Source organism: Dysidea avara, chromosome 8 (genome assembly GCF_963678975.1).
Source record: "Dysidea avara chromosome 8, odDysAvar1.4, whole genome shotgun sequence".
NCBI lineage: Eukaryota > Metazoa > Porifera > Demospongiae > Dictyoceratida > Dysideidae > Dysidea > Dysidea avara.
This window is the reverse complement of record NC_089279.1, coordinates 3,785,839-3,811,726: the sequence shown is the minus strand read 5'-3', so window position 1 is coordinate 3,811,726 and position 25,888 is coordinate 3,785,839. Positions and strand designations below refer to the sequence as shown.

At 38.3% G+C, this 25,888-nt stretch overlaps 3 protein-coding genes across 3 annotated transcripts in view; 2 read left to right on the top strand and 1 right to left on the bottom strand.

Moving 5' to 3' along the window:
- LOC136263058 (serine/threonine-protein phosphatase 4 regulatory subunit 1-like) overlaps window positions 1-1,229 on the top strand; it is a 31,390-nt gene extending 30,161 nt beyond the window's left edge. Inside the window, exons 17-19 of the mRNA XM_066057513.1 lie at window positions 348-508; window positions 564-851; window positions 906-1,229. Coding sequence (XP_065913585.1) covers window positions 348-508; window positions 564-851; window positions 906-934 — 478 coding nt within the window. The 3' untranslated portion in view covers window positions 935-1,229. The remainder of the gene's footprint in view (window positions 1-347; window positions 509-563; window positions 852-905) is intronic.
- Window positions 1,230-1,990: 761 nt separating this feature from the next.
- Window positions 1,991-4,572, bottom strand: LOC136265177 (ankyrin-3-like). Its single transcript, XM_066060019.1, has one exon. The coding sequence runs from the start codon at window positions 4,447-4,449 to the stop codon at window positions 2,140-2,142; it is 2,310 nt and encodes a 769-aa protein (XP_065916091.1). The 5' UTR covers window positions 4,450-4,572; the 3' UTR covers window positions 1,991-2,139.
- Window positions 4,573-4,797: 225 nt separating this feature from the next.
- Window positions 4,798-24,962, top strand: LOC136265178 (cytoplasmic dynein 1 light intermediate chain 2-like). The gene is made up of 12 exons (XM_066060020.1): window positions 4,798-4,952; window positions 5,187-5,263; window positions 5,322-5,465; window positions 6,833-7,066; window positions 8,823-8,983; window positions 10,220-10,313; window positions 11,729-11,864; window positions 12,079-12,190; window positions 16,473-16,535; window positions 17,334-17,390; window positions 18,731-18,787; window positions 24,637-24,962. Exons 1-12 carry the CDS (start codon window positions 4,888-4,890, stop codon window positions 24,808-24,810), a joined length of 1,374 nt encoding a protein of 457 aa, XP_065916092.1. The 5' UTR covers window positions 4,798-4,887; the 3' UTR covers window positions 24,811-24,962.
- The last annotated feature ends 926 nt before the right edge of the window (window positions 24,963-25,888 follow it).

Sequence of the window (25,888 nt, the reverse complement as noted above, 5' to 3'; positions counted from 1 at the left end):
TATACTTGATTAATAAAGTTGCCTTTTCTTGTAAAAACTATCTCAAGCAACCTTCATGTCGTGTTTATATTACCTCCCTGGTGGGGTGAACCTTTAGGAACATCTGTTCATGAAGTAACCATACTTGAGCCTTCTTCTGAGTATCTTTATTTTCACTTCTTTTATTCACTTAACACGTTTCTTTGTGAGCACAATTGTTTGATTTTAACTTATCAACAAGTTATCAAGTGTCACCTTTAAAGCCTTCACTTCATTAAGTTAACCTTTGTGTGTATATTGTGAGACCACAGTTAAGTGGCCTAAAATAGTTATTGTACATTATTCTGACCACACTGCTGTTGTTGCAGGTTTGTAAACTCCTGTGCCAATCTATTGTCAGAGGAGAAGCTATCACCTGAGGTATTTGCAAAGGAGCTGCTCGAGCCAGTAATCTTATTGGTGTCAGATCCCATCTCGAATGTCAGGGTAGCTGTGGCCAAGATCCTTAAACAAGTCATCATCGCTAATGGTACGTGTGTGGTGTGTGCTTTTACACTCGGTTAAATGTTTACTGTCTTCTTCAGACTATTTCCTTAGAAATGACAATCGTCTAGGATTAAGCTGTGGTAGTCTATTCCTAGTACTGGAGACCCTTCAGCATGACACTGATCGTGATGTACGCTTCTTTTCTGGTGGAGAGCGAGAGCCTGAGATCCATACTGAAAGACGCTTCTCTAACAACATTGAAGAATTTCAAGATCCCTTCGAGCTAGAACTACGAGACAGAAGTTTCTCAGAAGTAGAAAGAGTTATCTATGGACAGCAACAATTAGAAGAAACTACCAAACCTGAAAGCACATCAGCAACAGAAGGTACAATTAACACCTGTTCTTGATTGTTTTATCCCTTCCCTCCATCTTACTTAGACGACGACACCTTGGAAAGCAATTGCTAGCAGTGAACACAGAAAATTAAAGTTTTATAAAATATTAGGTTTTAACCCTTAACCCATACATGTCTCGTATGGTGCTCTCAGTGTTTGTACCATTCAACAAGTAATAGTAATATATTGTCATTGAAATTTTCTTTCTTTTTTGTACTACTATAATACTATTATTGTTATATTCTTCTTGCGTTGTGTACTTTTTAAAGTAACTACACTACACTACAATACATATGAATAATTGTGAATGATGTTTGTACAATGATCGCTTGCAATTGAAACATGTAACGCTCTGCGTGCTTTGAAATTGTTTACTGTTTGGCCAAGTTTCAATACAACAAAGCTAGCGTGTTGTCAATTGATATCACAACAGCCAACTTTCACTTCAGTTGCATGTTTGTGATACCCGACCCATTCAGAGCATGGTTTCTTGTCACTTCTGCAGACTTCAGTAGATTTTGTTTGGCTACACTGCATTCCTACAATCATTGTAGCCTGTTTATGTTTGGTGACTGTGCCATTCAGACCACAAGTGATATGAGTTGAGCTTCTAAGATGAAAAGCTTTGTCAAAGTAAGACCCTTTTTCAACGAAATACCTATGTCCAATGCTGTAAAGGGGTGTGTGTTGTATGTGTGACAAGGAAGCAGAGATGAAACCAACTGTACCTCATGCATAGCCAAACCTGTGTATGGAGGATATACTCAAAATGGCTGCTGTAATTTTAGACTGTTCCTCAAGTCAGGTGTCACACCATCCTTCCTTGTAACAGGTCATGGCCTCTTCTTGCCTCATGTATTACAATCATTCATGACTCAAGCCACATTGTAATAGTCATTGAGTTGACAATTACTGTTGTTTGTATGTGGTGTGCTGAGATAAGATTTACTATGTAAATTTCCCAGTACTTATGAAAATCACACATCCCTCCCTTCACTCCTTAAACAATTAGCCCACACATGCTATGCTGGGTGCTAGATACACCTTTGTATTTGAAGTTTGGTTAGCCCTGTAAGGAGATGTGGTCAGCTGCACCTATTACAGTTGCTACCCATGATTACTTCCAAATAGTTTTCAAGCAGATTTAATGATGTCTTCACAGCAACATAAAAACAGACAATTGTATAAACACTTTACAATGCAGCATTTTAAGTTATAAAATGAAAATTTGATTCATACAAATAATATTTACAAACACAAAATGGTGGTACAATATGTCATACATTTTTTGTCAAAACACCTTTGAATAGTTTACCTACAGTAGGTCCGAGCATAGCGTTCTTTAATAGTTGTTCCATTGCCCTGTCCTGGGCTAGGTCAACGGGAAACTCACAACTGTTGTTTAACTGTGATGCCTTAGCACCATGATCTAGTAAAAACTGAGCAGTTCTTATGTCACCAACTGCACTAGCTGCATGTAAAGGTGACCATCCATCTGTGTCTTTGATTTGAATGTCAGCATTAAAGTCTTTTATCAAATGTTGTACTAATGTGAAATTCTCTTCTAGCACTGCATGATGTAAAGCTGTGATTCCTGATTGGTTAATTCTGTTGACATCGATGTCCGAACAGTGCTTGTGGAGTTTCATCAATGCTTCTACATTACAGCTTAAAACAGCTTCTTGGAAAAGGTAGTTCTTTGTGTCTGGCTCTAAGTCTGGATCGACCAGATGTGCTGTCTCTTCATCTTCTGAACAGTGACCCTTTTTAGCACATCCATCACTTGAGCCATCCATCGTGCTAATGCCCTGGTCTTCAGAAGCATACAGACTGCTTTCTTCTAAATTAACACCCAATGGTGGATTTGATTCAGAGTCAATACGAGGGTGTTCTCTTTTGGTAGAAGATGACGTTTCAGGTGTTATTTCGACCTCATTTGATTCACACGATGAGCAACTTGATGTTGCCTGTTGTTGTCTCAGTCCAAGTAAGTTCACTGTGCCTCGAGCACTAAAAACACCACTCTCGTCTGAACTCACTGATGATATAGTGTTCTGTTGTTGGTCACTATTGAAGTCTTCAACAGCTTCCATCTCATTTTCACTTTCCTCTTCCCCAGAATATTCATCATCCTCATAGTATCCTTCACCTTCTTCTGTCTCACTAACTTCAGACTCCACATCTGAAGAAGCTGTGCCATACTCATACGTAAAGTTAAACACTTTTCCGTTCATTGCATTTCTTAGCATTTTCTTGATCTTCTCATCATCAGCTAATTGTATTGGTATATGCCCATCGTCGCTTTTTAAGTAAGGATCGGCGCCAGCTGCCAGTAGAAAGTGCACAAATTCGGTGTGGCCACAAATCACTGCGGTGTGTAGCGGCGTGCATCCTTCGCAGTCTGTAACGTTTATGTCTCCGCCGTTAAGTAGCAACATCTGTGCGCACTCGAGGTTGCCATCCATGGCTGCTTGGTGAATAGCTGTCAATCCAGCTGGGCTCATTCTGTTAATGTCCATTTCTACTGTAGAAAGAACTCCTTTTACTTCTTCCACGTCTCCTTCTGTGACGACGCTTTGCAATAACACTTCTGGGGGAAACGAAACGCTTTTTCTTCGCCCATTGGGAATTCTTTTAGAGTCAAACTGAGCTAAGCTGGACTTCCTTGGCCGTCTAGTTACAACTGCAGACATATGATTGATGGTTGGCTCGCTATCTCTCCTTTCAGGATTATCTACTTGCATATCGTTGAACGCCAGAGTTAGATTGTACAAAGCTTGTTCCACGGTTTGAAGAGTATTCTTACTGTCAGACAAAACAGTGTCATTGTTAATGTCTGAGAACATATTCCTCGTCTGCTCGTTATCAGAAGAATAGCTGGAGTCGTTATCAGAATCCATCGACGCTTGCTGCGATGGGGCTGGTTGTTGAGAAGTGTTACCGTTCTGCTCACAAGGCAGAGGCTTCGCACGAATCACTGACAAACTAGAGAAATGTAACTTAACTTGTTTAAGAGGTGTTGGCTCCGCGGAGGAACTTTTATTGCCAGAGTGATAATTAATGACATCCGATTTAGCGGCGCGCGCAGAGCAATCTGAATCTACTTCCGTTTTTTCTGAAGACGACAGCAAATGAGCTGGAATTAAATTAAGATATGTTCTGTATTGATTAGCCAGTTTCTCGTGTCCATAACTCTGCATTGCACGACAAATGAGCTCTTGCATTTCGCTGCTCTCAGTTAAATCAATCGCAAGTTCACATAATCTGTTTTGCAGCATTACATCACAACCCATCTCGATCAAAAGCTTCATGATATCAAAACAATCATAGAGCGCCGCATCGTGCAGTGCCGAATTGCCATCTTCGTCTGTAGCGTCCAGATTAATACCTCTCCGCTGTAACAGAAAGCGAGCCGTGTCTAGTTGTCCCTTTCTGATTGCCAGTTGCAAACTTGGAAGATCGTTCTCGTCTTTCATATTGATGTCTACTAGTTGACTGGTGACTAAATATTTTACAATGTGCAACTTGCCAGCTGCTGTAGACTTTAAAAACAACTTTTGATTCTCAATGGTTTCTGTCAGGGACATCAAACCAATTCAAAACTTCCCTCCAATTAAAACAATAAGAATACAACAAATTTTACAACGATTTCACAGCTCCACTGATCTTCAAACTAGTCTCGTCAAGCTAAAATATAAATGTAGGAAAGGCTTGGCAGGAGACTTAAGCTGTTGACATAGGATACCGCCACGTGTAACAATATTTAACCAACATGGTTAGAGAGCGCCTGTTAAAGGTAATTCGTTTTGACAGCTGACCGCTACCCGAAACATTAAGATTTAGACTACCTGTCTTGCACAAACAGGCCTACAAAAGTGTGGGATGGTCATGAAGTGGGTTAATTCCTTTACCACAGTTTGATTACTCGTGTAGGGTTTATTATTATGGAAATGGGTTGGGCTCCAAGAGACCATAATTGATTCGTGTTGTACGCCCATGTGCGTTTTAAAAATATACAACACAAGATGGCGGATATATCGGAGCGGGCGAGTTTAGAGGACAGCCAAGAGGAAGAACAAGAAAACTACTGGTACGTGGTGCTTGTATTGATATAAAATTTGAAATGATACGCTAACGGTGTTATGACACTGAAAATTGTTAAGGATTGTTATGTTGCGTGAGGTATTACTGTGTAAATTATACCGCTCTTTGTCAAAACAATGTGTTAATGTGGATTACCTTAATAATGTATGGAAAAGGAATTTGAGTAAAGTATATGCTACCAAATATTCTAATTAATTCACTCGACACATTTTTGTTTCAGGTCACTCATTTTAAACGATGTGGCGGAAGGTTCTGCTCGAGCTGGGCCATCTTTCTCCAAAAATTTACTGGTATTAGGTACAGTCGGCACACAGCTCGCCTTGTACGTATGGTTAAACCACTTATATTTCACCAGGGAATGTAACATCAGGCAAAACGTCACTGATAGATAAGCTGTGTAAGGTGTCAAAGACTAAAGTGCAAAACACAAATGGAGTAAAATTAAATGGATGTAGCTTGGAGTACAGATATATTGATGTGAGAGACGAAGATATCGAAGGCAAGTCTAGTCACCTTACCTGCCCCTACTACTCATATATGTAATCTGTTGATATATTGAATATCACCTGGATACAAGGCCACAGGAACAAACTTGTTGTTTTCATGCTACATTTAGCTGTACATTTAGTACAATTGAACATGTTATAGAAGTGTATGTTTGTAGTGTGGTGAAGTTAGCTGTAGTGTTTTAGGTTATGCTATACTTGGGTTGTTTTCTTGTCCCCCCTGTGCTTCCTCGCCATTGGCTTCAGTACAACTGGCAGTTTGGTTACAAGTATATTTGGCTCTCCGCCTGCAACTTGACACTTTTAATTTTAGCTGCTACCAGTTGATAAGAAAATTGGCTATTTTTTATCAAGCTAGGAGTTGACTTTACCAAATTCTGCCTTCAAAAGTAACAGTTTTTAAAATCAAGACCATATGATGTTTTGGCCATTGGTTGATGTAATTTCCTAACTGAGTATGTCCTATTGATTAATGGCTGTGACTTGATTAACTATTTTATAGGTTGTAAACCATGTAGCCATAGAAATGAATAAATAATAGTCTAAATATTGTTTGTGTACGTCAGTGATTTCATTAATAATTGTTTTGTATGTCTATAATTTTTTTTGTGGAATTTCAGCACAAAAAGTTTATTGTAAATTTAGCCAGTTGCACGTGTAAGAGAATCGGTGGTTATACAACTTTGTCTAGAGTGTTACAAAATTCTGGGAGCCACTTGTACAAAAGAACGCTACGTTAAATTTGTTTTGAAAAACACTCTTGGTTTTGCTTAGTCTAATCCAGAGGTTTTGGCTACTGTAATTTGTTCCATGTTTTAGAAAGGAATTCCACTTGACATTTCTGAGTATTAATGTGTCGATTTAGCTGTGTAAACCAGGCAGTTTACATTGTTATGTATAGGTCTGTTTGTTAACTAGTTGGAATGACGTGGCTCAGGCTTATAATTCATAACATTGTTGAAAAAGAAAATGTCTTATCCTGAAAAACACTGCTGGCTATTTTAATAATATCAAAGTTCTATGTTTTCATACTAAAATTATTAGTTTAGTGTTGTTTTAATGGTTTTCAGAGATAAATTATTAACCCTTAGCTGTGTTTGGCACCTATTTGACATGGTCACTATAAAGCAAGATTCCCAGGTGTACTTCATGACCTCATTAATAAGACCACCTCTTTATAGTGACTATGCCAAGTACACTGTAAGTCCTAAGGTGTACTTCATGACCTCATGAAAGTCACCTCCCTCAAAAAAGTGACCATGTCAAGTAGGTCCCATAAATGACCCCTTTTACATGACCAGGAAATACCATAGCCGTGTTTGTTTTATTAGCCTTACATACTACCAGTATTTCATTGCAGATTCTGTGGCCTACATGGACGTATGGCTACTTGATGGAGTTGAATATCAAGAGCAATTGTTACACTATGTTTTGAGCAAGGAGAAGTGTCTTAACACGCTCGTTGTCATAGCAGTAGACCTGTCCCAGCCATGGGAGGTAATGGACTCTTTACAAAGATGGACGGAGGTCGTGAGAACACACCTCAACTCTCTCAACATACCTCATAAAGAGTATGCTGACATGCAAGAAGCAGGTAAAGAAAGGGAGAACAGTTAGTAGTGGCTTGTGGTAGGACATGCATGCGCACCACTTACTTTAATTGTGTAATTAGTATTTGGAATTTCACGCAAGTCTCAATATAGTCATAACACAAAACCAGCAAACATTGAAGTTCACTAGGGCTTAGTGCTACATGTAAGCTTCAACAAATTGTACTCTGTTTTGAAGGATCCCCTGTTAGGTGTGCGAAACAGTAATTTTTTTTTGCTAATTTGCCAAGAAATTCAGGGGCCCTTAAAAGCAAAGTACATGGCCTTGAAGTTTACGTATGTAAAATATTATCTATAGTATCCACTAAGCCCCAATAAACCTCATTGTTGGCTGGTTTTATACTGTGATTATTGAGACTCACATGTCAACTAAATCAAGTGGCGTGCAATGCATGTCCTACCTCTTTTGGTGACTCGTTCTTTAAGGAATCGACCATGTTATGTGAAACTGTAAATCACCCATGGATGGCTGCCTTTACAAATTGAGTGTTGGCTATGATGACATGGGGCCATTGTCCCCCAAGTAAAATTGGTGGGAAAGTCTTGTGCTTCTCCAGGTGGACAGTTGTTGATCCTATTTCCAAACCTGTTTAATAGTTGTCAACCCTGTTTTTGTAATTACGTCATATACCACTGTTTATCAAGCCCACTGCTGTTGGCTTGGTCGAGTTATTTTAGTTGACTGTTAAGGACGCCTACATACTGTTTTAGAGGAGTAAACATTTGGTACATGTCTGTAGTAATGTTAGTGGTACTTGTACATATAACTTGGGTGTACCAGCTGTTGTTTTTTGCAAATTGTGACCAACCAATAATCCAGGATGTCCCTTGTTTCATCTTGATACTGCCACTTGAAAAACAATGTTCTTACTTACAACCTCTATTCTTCTCACTTTATTCAAAGGGTAAAGTGTGTGATAAACATTCGGCAAATTCACTTTCACATTTACGATTAGCTATAAAGGCACAACATTCCCTATTGGCTGACTGAATAACCTCACTGTATAATACATGTCAGTTTATATAACATCACCTTGGTTACTATATATACTTTCCCTCTAAATTTAATCAACACATTGTGACATCTAAGAAGAGAAATGTCAGCAGCAACAGAGGCCATTGAAGTGTGATAACCAGGCCCCACTGATTGGCCAATGTGCTTGTTTTGTGGTCATGTCCATCATACACATGGTGTATGATGACATTATGGTCACTTAACTCATGTCACCCTTTTCTCACACTGAGTGGGCACTCTAGTGTTTGTTTACTTAACACTGATTATTTTAATTTTATGATTGCATCCAAATATAAGTCCTGGTGCTCTATTACTGTCCCTATACTGTACAAGTAAATAAATTCTCACTCAGACAAAGGTGATGGAATAATCGTAGATGCATGCTTTACTCTATTCCAGACCACGTACACACAACCTAGTGCTATAAACATTTATTTGAGAGTGTATCAACATTCCTACATCATGTTTCCTGTATTGCCTATATATGAATTGGACATTTTATGATTCTGTCTTTGACTGTAAGCACGCGGATGCTTAGAAACACAAGTGTGATGCTTGCTTTAATATTTTGTATAGTGGAACTTGGAACTCATGAAGTTTTTGTCCAATCTGTCTTAACCATATAGACGTGTTTGGGTCCTAGAAGTTTTCGTGTCAAGTTTTTTTTTCTTTGTAGCATCCATTAAGCAGTGGTAACACTGTATGTATCATTTTTCTCATTACAGTACAGAAACACTTTCAAAGTTACACTGACCCAGAGGAGAAGCAGATCCCTCTGTCAGGAGATTCATCTAGTCCGACACCCGACTCGAACATTGCCCTACCTCTGGACGACAGTGTGCTCACTCACAATCTGGGAATCCCCCTAATAGTTGTCTGTTGCAAGGTAAAGTGTGTTCAGGGTGTATCATGAAGGTGTAACAAAGAAGGTTGGTCACATATATCATCAGTATCTTGTGATCTTCAATCCTAGCACCTTTTAGTTAGTATCAATACTGTTTCTAATGTGGTATTTGGCAGATACACATCATATGTTCCTTACAAACTTCTTTCAACCATCCCAGCAACAGTAGTGCATGGCTTTCCTAACTAAGAACCAAGTGCTACATTATCCAATGTGATCATGATAAAAAAAATCTTTCGATAGCGATTACTGCCATGTTTGGTTATGTAATCACATATACACCATAGGGTTGTGTTTATGATGTGACCAACCTCCTACAGAGTTATAGCATAGAGGTGTAGTATTGTACAAGTAGATGCTACGTCAGTAGGTCAGGGTTGAGGCCAGGTCAGTTTGTGATGTAGCTGCTGCTCTGTCATCTGATAAGGGCAATGAATAATGTGGTGTGATTTTATTATTTTATTTTGTTGACGTTCAGCAATCTGTTGAAATGAGATTGTCATTATAATAACCCTAACATTATTGTATTCATTGCGAGTTCATGTTAAGCCAGTTCATATTAAGTCATAGCTGCTGGCATATGCATTAAGAGCATGTGTCACCCCATAAGAGGGTGATGGTTATTCTCTCAACAGATTTGTGTTGATACAAGTTTTCCTCCCTCTTAAAGACCCAACTTTTCCTTGTAGAAAGTTTAGTGTAAATAAGGACATGATAAACTTTATCGTAAAGTATTGTGTGGCACTGTTTAATCTATGTAACTATTTGATGGAAATATTGTCGCAAATTTTACTTTAAAATTCTCCCTCTTGTGTTACAGTTACTCAGTAGAACCTCTCAAAGAGGACCCTTAAATGTGGACACCTTGATAATCAGGACACTTGTCCATGGTCCCATTTGTATTAGTGTATACACATTTTGACCCCTGAAATCAGGACACCTCACTAATAAGGACAGTTAGGACACCTTGATAATCAGGACACTTGTCTATGTATGATCCCATTTTATTAGTGTACACACCTGAAATCAGGTCACCTCACTGTTATTCATCAGGACACTTGTCCATGATCCCATTTAAGTTGCTGTACACACAGACATCCTACACTTTAACATTGTTCCAAGATATCCAGAATAAAAGTGGGGTCACTGTAGTATGTTACAAGGTTCCACTGTAATGTTTTAAAATAATTTTTAATGGTGTGTTGTCTTTTCTACTAGACGGATATGCTTGATCAAGTTGAGAAGTCACTCGGGTACAAAAGCGACCATATTGATTTTATCCAACAACACATCCGACGATTCTGCCTCAATTGTATCCTTGCCAACGTATTGGTAACAATAACGTGTTCTTCCTGTAAACGTAATGTGGAAGTTTTGGAGAAACTGTGACAAACTGAATTGTATACTGCCTTTATTTCTGTATAAGAACATTTCTGATAACTTTTGAAGCCTTCTAACTATTTCTCTTTTGCTGCCCTACAAAGCTACATACGCCTTGTAATGGTATTACTAAATAAGGACAATGTCAATATGAATATCCAGTCTGATTTTAATAGGCAAGCTAAATAAGTCCTGCATGTTAACCACTGTGTAAATGTCTATTTTGTTTTGGCAGTCTTGAATGCTTCTGAGAACAATCATATGTGACCGAATATGTTTTTATTTATTGTTTGTGAAATGTTTTTTTTTTTTTTTTTTTTTTTTAATCGTATCGCTTTTTCAAAGGACTTTTCAGATATAGCTATAAAAACATCCCTATATTAAGGGAAAATTTACAATTCTGTGTCAAAATAATTTTACGTTGATTTAAAGTGTTGACCTTGCCATTGTATTTACGTGTGTACTGATGTGTAATAAAAGGTAGTATGGTTTGCCATATTGTCCATCATTATGTTCTAGATAGTTCTAATGATGTACTATATGCCACATTCCCTCTCTTTCCCCCTCTTCATGTGTTGCCACGGCAATGACAGGGATGGGTGCCTTATATTGAGTAGGTTGATCCATTGCAATATCTGACAAATACTATACTGAGCATGAAAAGTTATGTAGTGCTTTTGGTGTTAACTCGTTGTTTGGTCACAGCTTATGAATTAACTGATTTATGTTTATCTTAATAATACTGGGCGTTACTATGGTGCCATTCAGTTGACAATTATGATAAGTTCTCACCTAGTTTACCTTATGAGGTTAGTTGTATTGTCAGGTAGGTGAAGAGTTTCTAGCCTACTTGTATTCTTGTGGGTGAGGAAACATTGACCTGTCAATTGACCACTTTGCTCTTCACGTTTACCCACACTGGGTATGTACTGAAACCAAAACCATATGTACAGAGTATGTGTAATGTGCAATATGTATACATGTGTGTAGTGTATGTGTAGTATACGTGTGTGTGTGTGTGTGTGTGTGTGTGTGTGTGTGTGTGTGTGTGTGTGTGTGTGTGTGTGTGTGTGTGTGTGTGTGTGTGTGTGTGTGTGTGTGTGTGTGTGTGTGTGTGTGTGTGTGTGTGTGTGTGTGTGTGTGTGTGTGTGTGTGTGTGTGTGCATACATATGTGTGTGTGTGTGTGTGTGTGTGTGTGTGTGTGTGTGTGTGTGTGTGTGTGTGTGTGTGTGTGTGTGTGTGTGTGTGTGTGTGTGTGTGTGTGTGTGTGTGTGCATACATATGTGTGTGTGGTGTAGTGTAGTGTAGAATTATAGTCAGACATTGCTCCTTAACTCGTGCATCAGATGGAGCTGCACTGGTCTACACTGCTGCAAAGGACTCAAAGAACATTTCACTATTATACAAGTACCTTATCCATCGAACATTCGGCCTCCCCTTCCGCAGCCCTGCTCATGTCGTCGACAAGGATGCCGTATTCATGTAAGCAAACATTACTGGTATTGCCTTAGGTGTCTAATAACAAGCTCAATTGTCACGCTTGTAATATTATAGTGTGTCTTGTTATTTATTCCCTGGAGGGTTGTGATACACTATTTGATCAAAGCGCTGCTTCCTTTGACACACACGTATAGTGCCCAAAGATATGTTTGTTAAAGTGTTGTGTGAATGTTAACAAATTGCGTTGTTTTTTCAGACCCTCAGGATGGGATAATGAGAAGAAGATTGAGATACTTAACAACCACATTCAAGTGTTTGACCCCAAGTCGGAATACTCTTCGATCATCAAATCACAAACAATCACCAAGGTAACAGCACCCAGTTCTTCTAAAATTTAAAATTTGCAGTATTGAGTTTAGTACATACTGTATGTAGTAGGAGGGTGAAACGTACATGGAAAATTTCTTGCAGTGGAACCTGTTAATATGGATACTTTGGGACCTACCAATAGTGTGCGTCCTGATTATCTTAAGGTGTCCTGATCAGTTATTGTACTAGTAAACTTCATAACAGGCAACATTAAAAAAATCATTTTGGGTTAGCTTCCTTGCCTTCCTGTTGAGCTCATTTCCTCAAGTTTTAATTCTGGGTGTGTACTTTGATTTCATCATGTGTGACAGTTGGAATCCTCTACTTAATCAGCATGTTGGTATTTGTAGTATTATAATGATGAGGGTCCATATAGAAGAAGAAGTTATTAGAAGTTTTTGAAAATCAAAAGGTAGCTGTTATTGTAAAATGGCTGCTATACTACTGAGGTTTAATAATGTCATGGTGATATTGTTGTTACAACTGGTTGACATCAACATCATTGCAGCCATTAGCTGGTACCACCTTGATGTACTTTGGGTATGTTTTGGATATGAATGCGCACAACACTAGCATTTTATTCTGTTGTTACATGCAGTCATTCACTATACTGATTTACAGATATGATTTGCTTAATAGAATTGTTAATAAATGGTGAACACAATAGCATATGTGTTTTAGTAATTAACAATCAAAATTAATTGGTTATTTTAATTATACAGAAGTGACATTTTTTGATGGCTATCAATGGCTTCCATTGATCCAGTAAGCCATGCAATGTTGGTAAAAAATGAAGATTGGCAATTGTGAGGCTTTGTTTCCACTGTAGAATTCGTGTCTGCATAATCCTGCATGTCACATTAACCACACAGCTAGTTGTGGGTGTACATGTTCAAATGACCAGAAAATCCACATTAGTGTTGAGTGAGCTGTGCAGGTGTGGAAGTGGTCAAGCCTTATGTAATGCCACATGCGGCCAGAAATATTATATCACACAGGGCACACACACTAGGAGCTGGTATCATTGTGTAGTATCAGTTGGGCTGACACCAGTGGTCCAGGTATTAAGTACTGTATAAATGGGTACCATTACAGCATGTATCAAATATGGCATGTGGGCTTACAACTCCCTAAATTCTGCACATTGCTGGTAGCCACGAGTGCATGGTGTGTCAGCTAGGCTAGTCTGTTTGCTATGACAATAAGTAAATATTATTGTATAATCTTGTTGTAAGTCAGCCCTCTGACAGTTAGGTGTCTTGGGGGGAGGCCATGTCACACCTAGCAACATAGTTTTCAAGTTGTTAAGCGTTTATATTAGAGAGCTGTAAATGTGTTGTGTGTGCACAGCTGGTGAGTAGTGTTCAGTGCTGTTCAAACATGGCATGTGTTGTCGATGTAGCTTTACAGAGACAACTTTCTGCATTAAGAACAAAGCAAGGCCAGTCTTGTTTTATACTCTAAAAGAGGAAATCTTCTTTATTGCAGTGCAAATGGTATTTAAGCTGCTGTCATAACTCCATGACATGTTGCCATGTATGACTCTGCAGCTTATCTTTTTGATACCAGTATATTGTAAACTCTTTGTATTGCATTCACAAGACGTATGGGTGATGTAGGCCCTAATTTTTAAACTAGGAACACATCATGCTATTTAAACCAGGCACGCCAGCTGAAGGCCGGCTGTGGGAGCACACTTGGTTTATTGAAATTGTTTTCTGTGTGTTTGTATGTATGTGTTTGTCTTTCCACACCCACATGAGCAAAGTGGCTTATGCTAAAAGCAGCCTGTGTGAGAAATGAAGGCTACACAGAACCAGTATAACCCTACCCGGTAGGTAAGCTTTCGCTTTGATTCGGTTTATCCGTGCCAGTTTCAGAAATGGATGAAGGGAATATATGAATCCCCTTCACAATGGGCTACTATATATGGGTGTAACACAACTGGAAAACAGCATATCTGACTTCATAGGCTACCAGAAATAATGCATTCCCTTGAAGAGAAAGGGGATGTGTCCCATACTTATGTGAATGGAAATGAAGGACAACCTCAAGGCTTTCTCTAAGCAATTCACGTGAGAAAACTTGATAGACACACTACAGAACAGTTGAGAAGATACTTCTGTGCGTAATTTGCGGTTTGAAGTGTTACAGAATTTACAAATCTAGTTATCTAGCTGAATTAGCATGATATAATGATATACATGGTTGATCAATTACTTATTTAATTAGAAGGGGATATTGCATGGGCACCTAGTTTTAACATCAGCTTGTTTTTGAGGATATACACATATGACATGAATGCTCAGAATTGATGTCAAGTTGTTTGAAATTTTCTGGAGCATCGTCCAACATGTAGGTCAGGCATGTGCCTCATCAGCTTGAACACTGACTGTGGTGACCTCCTGTGCTGGATTGCAAACTTGAAACAACAAGCTTTTCTGCAGGCTCAACATACAGGGGAAAAAAAGAAAAACAACATCTTTACAAATTAAAATTGCACTCCATTCACATTCATAGCTGCTTGTGACCTTCTTTGTTTCATAAAGTGCTCACAGAGGGTGGAACTTGACACTTTTAATAGTTACAGTTCTTTTGTTCTAGAGTCATTCAATACTTTCAAAAGTAATAGATCTAATTTGGTTTGCACTTGGCTACTCTAGTATGCTTGATATCTACTCTATTCAGTATATCATAGATTAAATATAATGTGCTACATGAAAGTGTATTCGTGTTTTCTTCTATTACATCTCTATGATGACACCAGTATAGTATGGACTCCTTGGGACCAACTTGCTTGGTTATGATTTACAGATTACTAAGGAATAGTTTATGTAGATGTCCTCAAGTGTCCTGATTTGTGAATAATGCATGATATACGGTTGAGTCGGGTACCATCAACTGTATAGTTTAACTATATAGCTACATAAGTCTTTAACATCCAGCCAATGCTACTCAGCCCACTAAATAGTAAATGCACAGTAGAACCTGTCTAAGCTGGTCACTTATGGGCCAATTTTCTTACAAAGTTGGAGTACTACCCACTTGATGAAGTTAAAGTTGACTGACCTGTAGGCAGGTGACAGGCATAACTTGGTCTATAGAATTTTACTGGTACTATTTGTTTCCATAGAACCTGTTAATGTGGACACTTGAGGACACCTACATATTCCAGACACTTAGTTAAGGTCCCAAAGTATCCCTTAGTACATAAACTGACATGGAAAATAAGGACACCTTTATAATCAGTACAATACTGGTCAGGTTCCAATGTAGGGGCCTTAATTTATAAGACATGTTCCGCATGAGGTGACAGAAATACTTGTGTACATGATTGTTCCGTAACCCAAGCTTGGTGCAGTTTTCTTCAACACAGGAACACACTATTAATCATGTACTCAAGATGTCTTGTATATTTCCCTCCCTCGTTGCTAGGGGAGAAACAGCCCTGGGAACAGGAAACCTGATAGTATCCGTTGGGCCCAGACTGGCTCTGGTAACGCTATCCCAATGTTAGAGCCACTTAATGTATTCATTATGCCTCAATGTGTGTTGGTATACCATACTGAGTTACTGTATACTGTATTGTGTTGCCTTATGGAACAGTAGTGAGTGTTTACTGTAAGTGGTGCATTGGGGAAATACACTGGAATGCTTCTTTAATAAAGGGATAAAACTCTGATATTACAGTTGAAGCTTTGTACATTTCTCATTCTGTCTCCTGCACATGTTGATATATATTTAAAAAGCCTATTCACACAGGAGTCCATAAACATCACATGGCATGCCTTGTGACACTTTGCCCTTTAACAGAATTGCTAAGATTTGTGTGTGCATGTCCTCCTGGGGCAGGACTAGTACCCCACAGGAGGCTGTACCATGTTTTACAGCAGAAGGTCGAAGTCCCACGTGAATCTTTACCTATTGTGTGTGCATGGAGTGTTGGTATTTTTGGTGTGTACTCCCCAGCTGTGTCCTCCTGGAACAATGTAAGCCAAGTGTCTTGTTAAGACAAATCAGCTGCTGAGCTTAAAACGTGTTACTTTTGATTATCAAACCAATTCCCTAACTGTATTTTGTTCCTTGTGCACCCACAGTCAAGTGTGTACTTCCTGTGTACACACAGACACACACACGCACATACACACTACACGCACACACACACACACACAACACACTACACTATACACACACATGCACGCACACACACACACACTACACAAACACGTACACATGCACTTGCTAACACACTTTTTGTTTACTTTTTGTCTCTTCCTGTAGACAACTGCAGAGCGTCAGGAAACATCAGCACAAGATGACCAAGTGTTTCTCATCGCTCAAAAGGTCCTCAAATCATGATCATCCACTATTACATGTATATTGTGACGGGTGCCCCAATAAAACTACAGTGGTTTAATATTTATTGCTCAGTGAGTGTTGCTTTGAAGTCCTAGATTGCTACCTTACATAATCCATAACATTCATACCAATGTATCATGTTACAGAATAATTAAGTTTGGCTCTACTCACTGTGTAACACATGCACTTAAATTATGGTACATCCTGTTAACATAAGAGATTATATTACTTTATCAGTGTCAGCAAAAATAATAAAATATAATATCTTATAACATTTTATTTGTCCTGAGGCTTAATTTTCTGGTGAAGATGAATCCCCCACCTTATTTCCTGTAGACAATAACAAATATATAATGGTTGGTGTGTGGTTCTCAGCTTTGAGCAGTCTAGTGTGTCTTGAAATGAAAGCTGCTCAAGTGGTGAGTAGTTTGCACTTTCCTTTAAGCTCCTTATTGTGAGTTAATTTTTATCAACTGATGTAGTGTTAGTTGTGTCTGGTTGTTTGGTGATGCAGTACCTGTCTGACTGGTTTAGTAGTGGGTAATTGTCCATTAAGCAAGTATGATCCAACCAACCAGCATTGGCTGATTGTGGTAATGACTAAAAAGTGGTTTAGGTATTGCTGTTGAATATATTGAGAGATGTGTATGAAACGACCAGATGGCTTTTAAGGGTAAAAAGGTCCCATATGTGTACTACACAGTACTACTCACTACATTCCCGCTAATACTAACACACACACACAAATCACACATTATTATGGTGTGTTTTTTACACCTTCAGGCACACTTGGACAGGGCAGCAACAAAGCCGACGTCAGCAGCTGCCAGTGCAGGAATGGTAGGCATGGCAACTACAACAACATATGTACACACCAAAACTTATTCATATATACCAGTTAGGGTTAGGTGATTATTTGGTGTTTTTGGAGGGAGATTATTCATCAGTTAGCACCGTCTGAGCATGATGGGGTTAATGATGATGGGATAACAACGGCGTATAGTTTGGGCATGTTTTTACAGCAGCTCAGGTTCTCCATAAAGAAAATGGTAGGAAAGTTTGCTGTGGGTGGTACATGTAAGTGGGCAGTGTTCTGTCCTATTGCACTTTGACTTCATCAAACCTTTTAACAGTTTTAGTGTGTTCCTATTGTTCATAAATCCAATAGTGTTAAGTGCTTCCTTTCTTTGTAAATAGTTTGTCAAGTTGTGTTGTAGTCCAGACACTTAGTTAAGGTCCCACAGTATGTCATAAACTGACCTGGAAAATCAGGACACCTTGATAATCCTGGTTGGTCCATATTAACAAGGTCCCAAAACTTTTCTGGAAAAACACTTTAGCACATTAGCAATTACAGTGGCTGATGCAACACATTATTCATCCCTAACAACAGTTCTTCCCATGCATGCAGTCTACACCTTTACCCTTGTAGCGTACCTGACACTGTTTATATAACTAGTTTTATTGTCTGTTGTGGCAAACTTTGTCACCTCAAGCACTGGCTGGTCGCTAATTGATGGGTGTAGGAAACCATTAAAGTGATACCATAAATCTTATTACCTCCAGTTCATAATATGGTATCGCTGACAACATTTGTATGTGAGAATTTGAAACATCTATTAATGCTATTGTTTTTGAGATATGGTGCTTTTCTTAAGCTTTTTCTACCATATGTTTAAATTTTTTCAAAAATTAGATCATTTGGTTTGAAACTACATAGCTGGTTTCAATGTTTCTGCAACTGTACCATAAACTTTCATTGCTTGACTTTGGTCGTGTGCCATGTGATATCTTGTGATCTCAAGATATGATATATCCTGATTTGTACCTTGAGCGTGATACATAGATGTTGTGTGTCCCAGAATCCTTCCTTTAATAACCACTCCAACATAATGCATGGCTTTCCTGGCCAAGAAATGAGCAGTACATTATCTGTACTTCCTCATGAATGTAACAAAATGAGTTTACAATATCAGTGTCAACACCAGGTGACATGTTCAGCTGTACAGTTACATGCCAATTCGTACAGTTACATGCCAATTCGTACACTTGTGACATATGAGTAATTGTGTTGATGGTGAGTAGTTGTGTTGTCAGTATCCTGAATATGATGACTGCTCACTTGGGAGTTGTTAATGGTTGATGTTTGTGTCATTGTGTCCATGTCTTTCTTCCTGTAGTCACCATCCAAGTCAGATGGTCATCATAAAACAACTACAGATGGCAAACATGACGTGGTCAGTGTGAGTTGTGATTGGTTATTTTATTACCCACATTCTTGTATTTTTACTGTTAAAATGCCATGACTACCATTAATACAAATCTGAAAAGCCATCTGGCTGACGTTCTGATTGTCTACAATTCCTGTGGTGTCTAGCAATTTTCTTGCTAGCTGACGCATGTATCAAAGCAGTTTTTGCGCCAAACAAAGCAGGGAAGGGATATTTAGCGGAAATGGTGAATCAGCAGAAAAGGCAGAATGTAGCTAGTCTAGCAAAAAAAATTAATAGCAATGCTCTACCAGCACAAAACACAACAATATGCAACTCGCAAATTAATTTTAAAAACATATAACTGCATAGTCTCGTGCCCAGCCGGGCTCACGCTAATGCGCAAACACCGTCTGGTGACAATGTTCAAGTTTCTTTGGCCTGGAAGTGCGATCCAGCCAATCAGAATCAAGGAGTTGCATAATTGTTTAAAACAGTGAATGAAAATGGCTAGGAATAAAGTAAAAAGGGCATTTGCTAGATGCGATCTTTCCATTCATCGTATTAGTAGAGGAAAGCATTTCATTTCTTGTGAAACGTTGAATCACAATTCATAAGATGAGATCGGAAAAGCAGCTTGACAACAACAAACATCTTGAACAGTAACTTCTGATAAACAGCTTTAAGTTGTCTACTTCCAATACATTCATGCGATTATGCAACTCCTTGATTCTGATTGGCCAGCCAATATTTTTGCTGGATCACACTTCCGGGCCCAAGAAACTGGAGCATTGTCACCAGACACTGTTAGCGCATTAGCGCAAGCCCAGCTGGGTACAAGACTAATAAATGCACATCATTGTCCAAGAGCTTTGTATGTAGTGTTCAAGCAGGTACTCATATGCGAGTAAAAGTGTTTTTTTTTTAATATTGCTTGTTGTGGTCATGATGAATATGGACAAAGACACTGAAGTTATAGATTATATAGACACACTGGAACACGGAAGCGAAGATTTGGATGGTTCAATTAATGAAGACCACTAGCTCCATCTACGTCAAGCAAGAAGCTGCATCTATTGCAGTCTCTAGCCGCTCACATGTGATATGTAGCTGGAGACCACTTGGTTTCATTTTGAGGCATGAGACAAAGGACTACTGTGGTATGTATGATAAGAAGCTTCTAGCTAGCTACGCAGCTAACTTGTGGGTTACTACTGTGTCATTGTACGATAGTTCTTTTGTGCACGTGTTATTTATGCTCACTGTATTGTTGACTGTAAACAAAGTAAAATGTGCATATTTAATATTTAGAACTTTTGTTTTACCAACTCACAAGCGTTTCTGCTATGTATATCCCTTCCAATAAAGCACCCATCATCTAAGAATACTATAGCTTTTAAATGAAACTTCTAACTACTGTATTCAGTGTTTACGGTGCATTATATGCAACATTGTAGAAGTAACTCTTGCTGGAATTCTTTGCAAACTGCAAGTAAACACCTGTGCCATTGTAGGAGTAGTAGTAGTGTAAGTGGTTATGTACTTATGTAGAACAACTCTCTGAGGACAGCCACTATGTATTAACTTGTGCCCACAATGTACTTCCTCCTCTGGACGGTGCTATATAGTTTGAAGAGAACAATTGGCTGATCACTTCTCTTGTACTTCACTCTTGTTCTACAAGTACATATGTCAGTTAATTACCAACCATGGCATTTTTTGTAGACAGGAGTTTGTGGCTAATTTTAGAAGTTGTAATGTATATACATAGTTCCTACATGAATGTAGCTGTCACTGTTGTTTTTACATATATCAGGGATGCTGTTATCTAGTAAATAGCAGTAAACCTTATTGGATTTGCTTTCTGTGCTTTTGTTTCTGAAGCCCTGTAAATCCACAGGTGATGACGATGTGCTGCCTTGAAGCCACTCTGGCTTGTCAGTGGGTAGAGAGCCTCTATAGCCTCAAATTGATCCAGGCACTTCCATTTCTTGCTTCTATTAATTGCTCACTTATTGTATTGCCTGAAATTGCATGATAACTGACTGTTCTATTAGAGTGTTTGATTGATGTTTACAGTATCTTTAGTTTTGGAGTGACCTAATAGCAGCATCACATGATATGGTCAATATTAAACATCATATACACAGGTTCTAATAGTACTTGTGCAACAAGAATTTTAAGGCAGAAGTCACATGCAGTCAGTTTAGCCAATCAAATCACCTTATTTATAAACCTTTGAATGTTGTTTTGGTGCCACTGCTGGTTAACCACTTGAACTGCTACAGAGTTATGGCTTCATGCAAGCCTTATCGTTGCAGCGCTTACAGTGAAGATCTCAGATGGAAAATAGTTGGCAGAAGCATACCGTAGGCTACAGCTCTGTAGGTAACTTAAATATACACAGATTGATAAAAGTTTTACAACTATTCCATAGCACAGGCCCTGTGTTAAAGCGGAGTTACTCCAAGGAAGCAGCCTTAAGGTAATAACTCCTGTCTATGCCAAGATCCAAGCTGCAGTGGAAGACTTCCTCCTAATTGATGTTCGTATACTTCCTGTCAACATGTGGATTAACCAGACACAAGCTCTGTTATGTTGCATTACAAAGAGATGCATTTGAGAGGGCACAATATGTATCTGATGTTTCAGTGTATTCAACTGATATGGTTGTCTTCATAGACAGCAAGGTTAGCATACTAGCACATTACGTCCCACCATACTCTCCAGATTGCAACCAATTGAGAAAGCATTCTCAAAAGTAAAGCAAGTATTGAGGAGTGAAATTGATGCTCCCCTTGATGCCTGGCCTTGGTGTGGAGACAATCAAGTTTTTCAACTATGTCTTCAGTTGATTACAAACAACGGATTAAACATTGTGAAATTTATGACTAGTAGTACAAGTACAATCATACATATGCAGTGAATCATGTAAGTGTAGCAGAAAGTCTATAATAGTATTTAACATGTTGACTGCTTGGTTATACGTTCTTAAACTATCCAAGATAACTGCTTTTTTGCTTCATATATTCATCCTTGGTCAGTATTCCGTCAACATACAATGACTACAGATACCTCAGCTGCTCAGAATTCTTACAAAGATCAATGGATCTCCAGGGGACGTGCCAGTTGATAAAGGAGCAGCTTCCTTTTCCTTGTCATTGCCTTGCAGGCTTTCATTACAGCAACAGCTGCTCCACTAAAGCAGTCAGACAGTGTTTCCTTCTTTGCTCTCTTTCCACCAGAAAAGGCTAGACCCTAAACGTAGTCTCAGCATGTCATAGTTTGAGGAATGCTTCTCTTGTACAGTAATTCTGTAAATATTGCTTCACTTTCTTCTTCCTTTGCTTGGCAATGATAGGATGATATCTCCCCTTTTCCTCTTCTGACTCAGAATGGTTCCCGTCACACCAACAATTGATTGTTCTACCTGTTTACATATCCACAGGTGTGTATAACCACATGTTCGCCTGTTGTGAACCATCAAAGTGACCAAGGGCAAATTTGCAATCAGGCACCTGGTCTTCAAATTATTCTTTAAACTTCTCCCTGGCTTTCTCAGCGCTTGCAAACTTTAATGAAAAGATGTTCAACTGCCATACAATAGATTCACTTTTCTTATTTGAGTTCACTATCTTTACCTTGTAGAAGTTCTTCACAGGATCTACATTTATGTGTTGCCTCGTGCAATGATATTGCAGAGCAAGGTGACTCCAACTCTCATAGTCTTGGTGTAGTCTGGATGGTTCCTTGTGGAATACTTGCCGAGGTACTTGTTTGACCAGACCAAACACTCACGGGGATGAAGCTGCTCATCACACTTGAAGGTGAAGAGGCCACCACATTCACTACCGAGTTCACACTGGCTGATAGTGGTACAGCGGTATTATTATACTCAGACAGTGAAGCATTTCCTGTAAAAGCTGCATGTAGTTGCTCATTTTCACCTAATTTATTTCAAATTTACCGCATTTATTATTACTTAATTATACGCACGTGACTTCCACTTTAAAATTCTCGTCACACAAGAAGTATTAGAACTTGTGTATTTTAGGACAAGTAAAGTAGCTGTTGGGTTAATTATTAGTACCAAATACCAGTCATCATCATAAAAAAATTATGTCATTTATATCATTGTACTGAAACTCAAATGATACTGATAATACTACTCATCCCTACATCAGACCAAATATTGGGTTGTATACAATCACTGGACTGGACTACAGGACTCAGGTATTCTCTTTTTTACCAAATATTTGGCAACTGGTTCTAAGTATGCTAGTCTCATGTAGTTAGACCAATCCCCCATACACAAGCAAAAGAAAGGTGTTATCATGCCAGACTTGTCAACTTTGCCCAACTTCAGCTATGTACTGAGGTTCTAATAGTCAACAAATCTAAAACAGAAGTCACATGTGGTAATTATAGTTTAAAGTTCAAAATGAATCATTTTGATTGGTTGAAATCTTATGCACGTGATTTTGCTTGTTATTGCTGTTGTGCAAAAGCTATAGAACCTTTGTATCTAGTGATGTGCAATAATATCGATAGTGTGATAATCGTATCGCAGTGGTTCATTATCGTGATATGATAGTAGCTTGTGATTATCGTAAGCACCAATATTAGACATTCTTACCTTGCCAGAATTACTCAAGGCATTCATTTTTTTATTCGATTATGTATTCTAATTGTTTTCTGCAATTGAACTTTGCTGTATTTTGGTATGACATATATGCATTTGGATATACAGGATGTGACTTTACTCATATTCATATGAAAATAAATAAAATTAGTGCTACTACACATCTTATCATTTGGATTTACTATCGTGATAACTATCGTATCGTGATGCAATTATCGTGATTAATCAATATAGTTGCAAACGGAATAGCAAGACCGTTAACTGTGACCACTTAATTTAGCTGGCTCATGCATATGACTATAACTTGTAGGATACATGGTTACTACAAATGGGATACACGGTTACTACAAATGGTAGTTGTACAATAGAGATTATGCCAAGAGAGAGAATTGTACACAATCTTAAGATAACAGGCAGTACCAAGTAGACAGGTTCACCTGCATATTTTACATTCAATGAACCAGTTGCCCTAATATGTGCTAAAATAAACTTAAAAAATAAATTTAAAAACACTGAGTCCATTAGTCCAGTCCACCAGTCCAGTCCACTAGTCCAGTCCAGTGATTGTATACAACCCAAATGGGGTAGTCATTTGCTGTATTAATAACTTGTCTCAAAAGGAGCTGAATCACATATATACAATTCACAAAATACTTCATCCAAAACTATTAAATGCACACTTTGGTCCATTTAAATGCCAAGATGCTTAAAATCAGGCTATAATTCTAGAAGTCGTGTGTTATACTAGAGTCTGTATACTGGATAAAACATGTTTCACTGTAAAGATTACAAAATGTACATCAATTATTCATGTATAAGCACTCTCAGCATCACTTTATCATCGTATACCTCATGAATAAACACCTGGACCTGAATAGATTCTGGACTTGTTTAAGCACTGGGTCTAAAATGATTAATAGAAAATAAATGTCAATACTTCTATATGGATAAATATAGTGTACGTACCAAGTCAGTAACAATTTTATTATATATGTATGGACCTTGTAGACTGGTAAGTCAGCTGTAAAATAACTTGTGTTTTGCAAGTCAGAAATTCTTACATCATTATCACTTTGAGCCAGAAGTTTCTGACCATATTAAACTGGTGGCCACAATACATGTAGTATGGGCCACCCTAGTAACTTTAGTGTACAATGACCTGGCTTGCTGTAATATGCATCAACTGTTCATTCTAAAATGCTCTGCCATGTTACTACTCCATCTCACTGTACAGGGTGAGGCAACTGCTAGCAAGCCAACTCCACAGGTACAAGACCAGAAGGTACTGGCAGATTTCTTCAACCAGTTGTTAGCCAAGAGACCAGCTGGATCAAAAGGATCATCACTATCAGGCTCCAAGTCTCCCTCCTCAGATATTAACAAGAAGGACAAACCAGTGGCTAGTTGATATGATTAATGGTGGAATAAGAAATGTATATTATTATTATTTTATTATTATTTGATCTTCTCTTAGTTCTGTACATACACTATGACAATGTGCTACTGTCAATATCTATATGATAATATTTCATCATGTGAACTGTTTGAATGTTATTTCAATTATTGTGATTGGTATGCATGTTGACTAGTGTTGAATATGCCAATACAGTTATGGCTAGACTTATGACTTTACAATTTGAATGGTGGTGTTCCTTAACTTCAAGCAACTCGCACACGCAGTTTAATTGATATTAGTATCATGTTACTGTTCAATGTAAAAAAAATTGTTTTGTGTTGGCATTTACCACCCTAATTTATGCATGACACATCAAGCTGTACGTATAATATGGATGGATGTACGTCTGTGCATACAATGTACAGGTGTATGTGACCCACCAGAAATATTACCACTTCATATGTCTTATTACTACATATTCTTGTATGAGTAGATATGGGTATTAAGATATGTATGAGTAGATATGGGTATTAAGATATGTATGAGTAGATATGTATGAGTAGATATGGGTATTAATTGACATCAATATACACAAACCTGTTGAATATCTGATATAAGTAATCACTGATGACAATTATTTAAGTGAAGGCAGCCTTAATTAATTCTGCAAGTCTCGTGCCATAGTCACTATCATGTAAACTGGTGATCAATTTAGTTGCTCTACGTTGAATTATTTTAACCTTCCTTTGGTCCATTAAGTTGTGAGGTCCCCGTATTATGTTACTGACTTACCGTACTCTAGCATAGGATGCACCGTAGATTTGTAAGACGAACTAACATATATATTAGGTCCAAGTAAGGAAAACTTCTTTTAATCAACCCAAGTACACCACTTACTTTGTTAGTCACTAGTGAGGTGTGTTAGTGAAATTTAATATAAGATCTTGATCAATCAGCAAGGTCACTGACAGATTGTGCTGGCTGGATGGCAATGCCACAAGGTAATATGTGTGTTGCTGTGTAGTTCTGAGATGTAAGACATTACATTTCCTAATGTTAAACTTTTAATTTCCACATCAATGACCACTCA

Coding starts and splice junctions, on each gene's coding strand:
- LOC136265178 (XM_066060020.1), top strand. CDS start 4,888: ATGGCGGATATATCGGAGCGGGCGAGTTTAGAGGACAGCCAAGAGGAA. Junction 7,067..8,822: donor TGCTGACATGCAAGAAGCAG/GTAAAGAAAGGG, acceptor TTCTCATTACAG/TACAGAAACACTTTCAAAGT. Junction 8,984..10,219: donor TAATAGTTGTCTGTTGCAAG/GTAAAGTGTGTT, acceptor CTTTTCTACTAG/ACGGATATGCTTGATCAAGT.
- LOC136265177 (XM_066060019.1), bottom strand. CDS start 4,449: ATGTCCCTGACAGAAACCATTGAGAATCAAAAGTTGTTTTTAAAGTCT.